Source organism: Talpa europaea (assembly GCF_964194135.1).
Source record: "Talpa europaea genome assembly, chromosome: X".
Classification (NCBI taxonomy): domain Eukaryota; kingdom Metazoa; phylum Chordata; class Mammalia; order Eulipotyphla; family Talpidae; genus Talpa; species Talpa europaea.
Window position 1 is genome coordinate 67,608,222 of NC_140081.1, and position 9,728 is coordinate 67,617,949.

Genomic DNA, 9,728 nt, shown 5'->3' on the forward strand with positions numbered 1-9,728 from the left:
TAGGGAAGAATGGAAAATGAAAATGCTATAGCAGTGGTTCTGTAGTTCCTTGAAAAGAGCTTATGGTTTTAGTTTATAACTTTGTTATGTATATTGGGAGATAGGACTTAAGCAAAAGAAATTCTCAAAATGTATTATTCTCTTTTTCTGAACATTGAAGACACTTTAATTGGCCTTTGTACCAGGAAGACTTCCAAAGAAGAGGGACTGCTATTTCCCACAGACTCACTCTGTAGATTGTGTTCTTTCTTGTTTTTCCCTACCAGATGTGCAGTATGTGAAGCTCCAGCTGTTGTGATTGCAGTTCACAGTCAGACCATACAGATTCCCCATTGTCCTCAGGGATGGGATTCTCTCTGGATTGGTTATTCCTTCATGATGGTAAGAAACTCCTTTGTCATCATAGCTGTATATTGTATCTACATTTCTTCCAGTATGAAGAATCCCTGACAGTTGTGAGGTAAGAAGCTTGAACTTCAAATAGCTTCTGTCTAAGCACTGTGTTCTCCCTCATAATCTGCCACTTACAAAAGTAGTTGGGCATCCTTGTTGTAAATACTGTTCTCTTACCTCTGGCCCTCGTTCCTTCTCTAAGTTTGAATTTCTAGGCAAGCACAGAGCTTTGGGTATTCACTAAATGTGATGGTACATGGGAATTGTGGCACATTTTGCCTCTTCTTTTCTAGCACACAAGTGCAGGGGCAGAGGGCTCAGGTCAAGCCCTGGCCTCTCCTGGTTCCTGTTTGGAAGAGTTTCGTTCATCTCCCTTCATTGAATGCCATGGACGTGGTACCTGCAACTACTATGCCAACTCCTACAGCTTTTGGCTGGCAACTGTAGATATGTCAGACATGTTCAGGTGAGGTACTTAATGGCTTTAGTTTAGTTTAGGTTCTCAGCTTCCTTTAGAGATGGTCGGGAAAAGAGGCAATTCATCAGTGGTTTATAACTAACACATGTTAGGAATTTAGTGGACTGTGTCCTTTATTCTTGCTTGGTCTCCTCATAGACCTGACTCAGGACAGAAAAACAAACTTGGCTAATATAAGGCAGATGTGATTTCAGATGACTTTTAGTAATCCTGCAATAGCAAACACAGCAAGGAAAGGTTATTTGACCTGTTCATTAACAAGTGAGCACCTGTCCAACTAGACTGGGGGCCACCCCAGGCATTGAAGCTGTAATCTGTGTTCCCTCCCCCAGGCCAGTAGTCTCTTTCCCAGGAAGTTTTCGAGACTCATCCAAGTGCTTGAATGAGCAAGACCACATATTTGTACCTTAGGATACATCAATCTATTGGATTTTTTTCAGTTTAAATATGATTTTATATGTTGCTTCTTTTGTGCTATCATTACTTCATATTGTTCTTATGTGTTATCGTTACCCAACTCTTATAATTTATTATTTATTCGTTGCTTTCTCAAATTCCCCTCATTCTAGCAGTATTAGAAAAATGTGTAATAGTAAGAAAGGAAGGGGAAAATAGATAAAGATAATGGAGTGGGGAGGAATGTCACAAAAATACCTACAGCCGGGGCCTCCCCAGTGGCTCAGCAGTTGAGCGCTGGGTTGCGAAGCTGCCTGCAGCCTCTGCAGCACCGGTTCGATCCCTGGCTGCTCCCCGGCCACCAGAGGAGGGTACCACATGGCACGCAGACCTCTCCTGCCGCCCGCTGCTCCCCTCAGCAGTGTACTTCATCAGTCTGCCTGTTCTGCTCCCTGCTCTGGCTCTGGTGAATTCTCTCACCCTCCCGCGCTTCTGACTGTACCCAGTGGTTGTATAAATAAATAAATCTTTAAAAAAAACAAACAAAACAAAACTCAAGCCTTTGAAAAAAAATACCTACAACCACTAATGGCTCTTAGGCCATACCAGTCACTACACTAGGTCATATTGCTCAAAAGTTAGCCATTATGTCATCAAAAGTACTTACGCACACAGAGAATGGTTGAGTATGAATTTGAACCAACCATAGATTTGAAATACCAAGAAAAGGCTAATGTGGTTGTCTTGTTTCTCATTTTCCAGCAAACCTCAGTCAGAAACATTGAAAGCAGGAGACTTGAGGACACGTATTAGCCGATGTCAAGTGTGCATGAAGAGAACATAACATTTTGAAGAATACTTTGTGTGCTTTTAACTGTGAGATATATATTTCCCCGGATGCAATGTCTCACTATCCCCAACTATCACTGTTGTCACCAATGGTGCTACTGTATATGACCAAGAGAACATGCTGACTAGTAACCACAACAATTCAGATGTACCTCAGCAGTGTGCTAGAGCAAGGTCTCTATTATTTTTCTACGAAAGAAATAAGGAAATGAATTTACTTTTTGGGTCCAGAATGACTTTCTCCAAGGATTATGAGATGAAGATTATATATTTTGCCGGGTAACTAAAACGGCATGTTAAAAATTCAATTAAGAGAAGAATCACACTGAGTAAAATAAAAGACTGCAGTTTGGGGAAAGAATTATTTTTCATGGTGCTACTAATCCTACTGTATCCCGGGTTTTTAATATAAAAGTGTTAAGCTTATTTTGCTCTGTAAGTAAAGAATGTGTATATTATATAAACAGCCTTTTAGCTCAAAATGTTGAGTCATTTAGATGTGACCTGATATGAATCACTCTTTACAGAAAATGTAGAAAAACCTAAAATACAGACAGCAAAATTTTATATCCGTGTTTATTGAAGTGAGAGAATTTCTATTCTTGCATCAAGTTACTACTGAGAGTAAATTTATTTTAGTTTTAATCCCTAAGTTCTTATTTGAAATTTTATTAAAAATAGGTCATTTTAGTCACTTTAATGTCATTTAGTCACTTTAATCAGATTTTTAAATCTTCAGGTAACATACCATTCTCTTAACACCAACTGCCCTGTTTTAATATTTCCTATATCTTGTTTTTGCTCATTCTATGCTTCTTTTGTAAGAATTATTATTCTCCTATGATCTCTGCTCGGAGCTGGGAAGACAATATTTTGTTCATTGTCTCTCTTCAATGACAAAAAGCCAGTTGATGTTTTTATTATTTTTTATTTTATTTTAAACATTTTGTGATAGTCATAGAATATCTTATTTCCCTGGCTGCCATCTTTTCACGTTTCTTAATTCACCAATATCAATTTAATTAAAGTTATTTTATAAAGATGGTTTGTTGTGTATGACTTCAGCCTGTGTGTAAAAATCTGCTCATTTGCAGCTAGACAACACATAGCACATCAGCAAGTAGTCCCCTCTCAGAGAATAATTTAGAACAATTCCAAACCAAAGATGCTTATGGAGACTTTGATTATTCTGATAAATGATAGAAAATATAACATATAGTAATATAAACTTTTTCCAGTGAACAAAACAACCCATTGGAAGATATTTTTGAGATAATAAATGTACTAACAACATTGTTGGTGAGTAAGAAAGGAAGCTGAACTACTTTCTATTTGGGGAAGAATTCATTAATAATGTTTAAAACATATTAGGAAGTTAATATTCCTATTGATTAATTATGAACAGGTATCGCTCTCTAAAATAACTGCTGCACCAGGGTGCAGCGGTTGAGCACTGGGCTGCGAAGCTGCCCGCAGCCTCTGTAGTGCCTGTTCGATACCCGGAGAGGGTTCCACATGGCACCCAGACCTCTCCTGCTGCACCCACTGCTCCCCTCAGCAGTGTATTTCATCAGTCTGCCTGTTCTGTTCCCCGCTCTGGCTCTGGTGAATTCCCTCACCCTCCCGTGCTTCTGACTGTACCCAGTGCTTGTATAAATAAATAAATAAATAAATAAATAAATAAATAAATAAATAAATAAATATTTTTTAAAATAATAAAATAACCAAAGACTTGCTAAAAGAGGCAATGAAAGCCTCTATAATAAAATTTCTGTTACAGCTAAAATATGGAGCAATCAAAATGATTTTGAGAATTTTAGACCCTAACATGAACCCATACAAAATCTAAACCTTAGAGTTCTATAGTGGTAAATTTTAGGGTCTAAACAGTAGTAACTCTCTAATAACACTGTTTATTTGAAGGCTAGTCAATTGTATATTCAGGCTTTACTTTTCCATGTAGCTACATGCATGAAAACACTAATTGGTGATTATAACTAAGAAATACCATATTACATCCCACAGATATTTTTCTTCATGCTATACACTGGAAGATTGCTGTTTGAACTACAGTTGTAAATGCTAAATCTAGAAACTTCGCTACTTGCAGTTTTCCTTTTCATTTTTAATTAGTTGAAAACCTTGGCTCAAATAGAATATCCTAATATTTTAATAGTTGCATATGCAGCTAGTCTATGTGTGTTTCTTAACTCCCCATTACTGTCCTCAGCCCTGATTTGTTGTTTGAAGTACATGAACCCAGTTGATTCCAGGACCTTAATGTTGTTTAGCCTCCCTTGCCACTAAATATTTGAAGATTATTCTGATATAACTGCTCTAATAGTTATCTATAGTGAGTTTTGTAGTCATACACACTTAATGGTTTTACAACACATGTAGACAATGAATGACCTGTTCTGCTTAATCACATAACTTTTATTAGCAAATGGTTATTACATGTACCAACCATATGGGTGTGTGTTATGTGTGTGTGTATTTTCAAAAGAGGTTTTGTTGGACACCTTGTGATTTTGCATTGTCTTTTTTCATCACCACTAAATTTGAAAAACACTTTCTATTTCTTGTGGTGCCAATGAGTTTCTTTGCTCTGATTGACATGTTTAATTGAAAATTCACTGATCATGCCAAGCCATCAATTTATTCATATGTTACTCACAAGAGGGCACTATTGCCTATAAAAACATGTGAGCATGTATATAGTGATTTTTTTGAGCTCATTGTTGGTGGTGGTGTTTTCTAAAACCCTGCCTCCAGATTCCTTGTTTCAAGCTTATGTACGCTTTCATCCCCAAAAAGATCAATAGCAAGTATTTTAAGAGGTGGCCCAGTTTCCCAATGTTTGCATCCAAAATAAGGGACAGCTTTGCCATCAAAGATTCTCTTAAGAGCCTTATTATGAGTTGGCTCTGGCAGTACTTCCTGTGCCTCTCAACACAGAAGGAAAGAATAGTCATTTTTGTTTGGCCAGAACTTCACTTGGCTTCTTTAGCAGAGAAGTTCTGTTCTCAGGCTGGAATATACAAACACCTTCATCTACCAGCAGCTCCATCATAAATTGAATAATATTTAAAATCAAATGTCATTTTAGAGCAGTGGTTCCTAGAACATCTTCAAGTTTTTTGTATTGTGGAAATACTCATAATTTGGGACAGTGAAGGTATAAATCCAAATGTACCTGTCTCTCAAGTTCCATGGTGTGAGCATTCATTGGATACTTTTTAGTTGTGGGCACCATGATAGGCAGCAATCCAAAATCAACTGAACCAGATAAATATGTCATCACCACAAAGTACGCTCTGTGTGAAAAGGTACACTATTGTTTGCCTGCCAAATCTTACTAATGCTAAGCTAGACTTGGTTAGATCCCGAGGGTCTTTGCTAGCAAAAGCTGTCTGGAGAAAGCTGGCTCACCAACCTGTTGCTTAACACATGGAGAAGCTAAAATCACTTTTATGTAAGTTTAATTCTGTATTTCTTTATCAATGAACAGCTTTCCCAACATCCCAGCTCCATCAGATGACAAATTGCTGGCATCATATCCCTTTATGCTACATATCTTCTGTTTTCCAGAACTACATGGCATACTTCACCCTGCTTTCTGCCCCTGAGAATTTCTGGTCCCCTGGCTTCTCACTGGGTTCAAACCAATGGATTATTCGAGCAGGACAGCAGAGTGAGAGATGAGACCAAGGTTAGGGTATTTGTTTTCAAGGGGCTTGTGGGCCTCAGCTTGGCTTGTGCCTCTTCATCGAATGTGTCTGTTTCTCTCAGGATGACCTGATCTTAGTTATCTTCCCTCTAGTTTGAGTAACGTCTTCTCATTCCTTCAGATCTGTGCTTATGATGACAAGTCCACTCTGCTGCTAGCCCTAGATTCCTGCACTATTTGTGATTCCCCTACACACCACCTATTTCTTAATAATTAAACTCCTCAGATTATTTGAATTTAAGTCTGTTTTCTGTTGACAACCTGAGTAATGCATAGCTACTTCTACTTTTCCAAAAGCTAGTGGAGGTGTTTTATTCTATATAAGGCAAAATGGGGGTGAATTGATAAATCTGATATGCATGACTATCATCTCCCACATTGGACTGAAAAATAGACTAGCAGAAATATGACTTAACATCACTTAATATAAGATCTACTTTACCAGGCTTTATTAAAAGCTGTGTTCCATGTTTCTTACAATGAAACAGAGCAAAAAGTAATGTCCATTATGATCCTAAATTGTTAAGCTTTTTCTGAATATTGTCTCAGTGGATCTTGAAAGAGTACATTTAGACGTCCCACCCCCGCATCACAGGTGGTTATTTGGCTAGCTCCATCCTATTCAAATGAACAATCTCAGTTGCCTCATTGACAGACTAGATTTTAAGCACCAATAACTGATCTCAAAACTCCAGAAAGCTGGTACTACTACTTTAGAGAAATCTGCCAGGCCAGGTAACATTCCTGAAGTCAGTAAAAAGCCCCAAAGTGTTACCAGGTCAATAAATACGGAAGTACCAAAAACAATTGATTTTCTAGCTTCAAGAGCCTCTGAATGATGAGCCTGTATAAGTACTTCAGATCTGCTTCCCTTCCTTTCATTAAGAGTAGCAGAGTGATTGCTTAGACTGGAGGTTACAAAAGACTGAACAGGCTCAAACCAAAGGCAGTCTGAGAGTATTTGCTAGTTTCAACCAGGTTCTAAAGGAGCCTACTAAGAAGTGAATATATTTTACTTTAAATTAAAATAGTTTTCTATTTTATTTTCTTGGGGCCAATAATGTGCTTGCTATTGCCAGTCTATCACAATGGTAAACTCAGGTGTCAGAGCTTTGTTCACTCTGACACAATAATTAGGGCTGTAAGGAAGACTACTTCTGATGTCTTTAGCAACAAAAGTAACCCATTTATACAGTTTTCGTTAAAATGTCATTCTTCACACATTATTTCATCTGAGCTCAATAATCCTCATGTAGTCAAACTGCAAGAATTGATTTCCATTTTATAGATGTAGAAGCTGAAACTTAGAATGGATAAATGACTTTCTGAAGGTTGCAGGCAAAGTTTCCACATTTTTTTCACTCAACATCTAATCAAAAACCACAGAATCTCAGGTGGGGTAGTGAGTCATAGCACTACAGGTGTCTCTACCTCATAAGAAGAGACAAGCTGCGTCTTTGGAAATCTTGGTTCCCAGTTAAGGATAAGTGTTTTTCTCACCCTTTAGAGTTAGCCCTTGGTCACTGGGGACCAACAGTGAATTGACTGTACCTCATGATATTCTTGTTTGTCTGGTCTAAGCCTCTGCAGCTAAAGAAACCCTATGAGTCTGGCCTGGTGCCCACCTTGGATGAACTTCCTCAGGGTACTTGATTCCAGACAAACTTCTGGAGTTTGAATGCTCTGGTCTGCAAACCCTTCAGCACTAGTAGTGATCAAGTAAGGACCAGAGTGTATGACTATTACCTGAGACTGTGTGGATACTGTCTATTCCAGACAATGCAGAAAGTACTCAGTAAATGGAAAAACGGTTTTATTTCTAACAGGAAAGTTATATTTTATTTATGTTAACGTACATCAACACAGAAACAACTTGAGCTTACTAACTATAACCTCCATTGATCATATGTCACATGTAGGAGCTTTCCTTATTTGGCTCCCTTCAGCAAAAATTTACACTGGGAATTAGATGAAAAAACACCAAGCCAACTGGGCCAAGCAATATGTGGTTATTTATCAGATTAGAGAGAGAGGAAAGGTTAAAGTCAAGTTGAAAAACATCTGGGCTAAAATGGAGCCCTGCTTAACTTATACCAAAATAGTAAGAAGCTAGGTTTTAAGATAACTGGGTTTAAATATGTTTTTAAGTCTACTATGTACAGCTATAGCAGCTATTGCTCACCTTCAGGCCAACAGCAGTATAGAAAACTACCCACCCCCATGAAGAGTAAGGAGAGAACAGCCGAAAAGACATTTTCATAAACACATCCTCCTACTCTGAGAAACCAGTATTTTATCCTCTCTGAGCAAGCTGAAGCAGCCGTGGGAACATGACAATGTGCTAAGGTTTTTCTCCTTGCAGCTCTATTAGCTTTTGCTTCATCTATTTTGAAGATCTGATATTATTTACATAAATATTTATGATGGTTATGTCCTCTTTATGAAAAGATCCCTTTATCATTATGGTAATGGTAAAATGGTAAAGAAAATGTTAATATTCTTTGCACTGAAATCTACAATGATAGCAATAAAACTTTGTGTACTGTTAGCACGGTATATATTTCCATAATTTTGCTTTTAACCTATTTTTTAAAAAAGATTTTTTAAATTTATTTATGCATACAAGAACTGGGGTACAGGCCAGAGGTGTGGTGGTGAGAGGATTCACCAGAGACAGAGTGGGGAGCAGAACAGGCAGGTTGACTGAAATATTGAAGGGAGCAGCGGGCAAGTCAGGAGAGGTCTGCTGCGCCATGTGGGTCACCTCCCTGTCCGGGATAGAACTTGTGTTGCAGTGGCTGCGGATAGCTTCATAGGCTGCTTCTTAATCCCTTGCGCCACCAGTGAAGCCCCTGCTTTTAACCTATTTCTGTCTTTATATTTATAGTGCATTTCTTGTAAGACAGCATAAGTTTGGATCTTGTATTTTCTAAAATACAATCTGGCAATCTTTGCCTTTTAGTAGACCACATTTAATGTTTTTAGGTTTAAATCTATCATCTTGCTATTTGTTTTCTATTTGTGCTATTTATTACTTGTTCATGTGTGATGCTTTTTTTCAGATTGAATATTTTTCAATTCCATTTTGTCTTTTGTGGCATATTAGCTAAAACAGTTTGTTTAGTGACTGCTTTAGGGTTTATGATCTACATCTTTAACTTATCAAAGTCTACATTCAAGTTATATAATGCCACTTCATGTGTATTGTAAGATTATAATAGTGCACGATATAGTATACTATTATATAAAACCACCTCAGTTTCGTGCTATTACTATTACAGTATATTTTTAATATATTATAAGCCCTATGTTACATTCTTATTTTTATTTTAACAGTACATTCTTTTTTTAACCGGATATAACTCACATATTGTAACATTCACCTTAAAGTGTATAACTCAGTGATTTTTTAGTATATTCACAGTGTTGCACAGCCATCATCCCTGTAATTCCTGAACATTTTCATCCCTTTGATAAGAAAATCTCATACCCAGAAACAGTGACTCCCTATTCCTCCCTCCCAAATTTCTCCCTTCGCCCAGCCCTAGACAACTACTAATTAACTTTATTCTCTAAGGATTTGCCTCCTCTGGACGTCACATAAATGGAAGTATACAGTATATGTCCCTTTGTGCCCGATGTGTCTCACCATAATGGTTTCAAGTTCATCTATTGAAGCATGTTCCCACTTCATTCCTGTGTTTTTCAAATTGAGGCAAAATTCACATAACATAAAACAAATGATTTTAAAGTGAACAATTCATGTAGTTATTTAGTACATTCACAATGTGTGCAACCACCACCTTTATTGTAGTTCCAAAATATCTTCATCATCCCATAAGAAATCTCACACCCTTTAAGCACTTACACTCCTCTCCCTAA

The 9,728-nt window shown here is 37.5% G+C and overlaps 1 protein-coding gene across 2 annotated transcripts in view; it reads left to right on the top strand.

The window, feature by feature from the left end:
- COL4A5 (collagen type IV alpha 5 chain) overlaps positions 1-2,256 on the top strand; it is a gene marked incomplete at its 5' end in the record, with an annotated part of 191,069 nt that extends 188,813 nt beyond the window's left edge. For both annotated transcript variants that reach the window (XM_084258283.1, XM_084258284.1), the window contains 3 exons: positions 267-381; positions 687-859; positions 2,030-2,256. In XM_084258283.1, coding sequence (XP_084114409.1) covers positions 267-381; positions 687-859; positions 2,030-2,111 — 370 coding nt within the window. In that variant the 3' untranslated portion in view covers positions 2,112-2,256. The remainder of the gene's footprint in view (positions 1-266; positions 382-686; positions 860-2,029) is intronic.
- Positions 2,257-9,728: the final 7,472 nt, after the last annotated feature.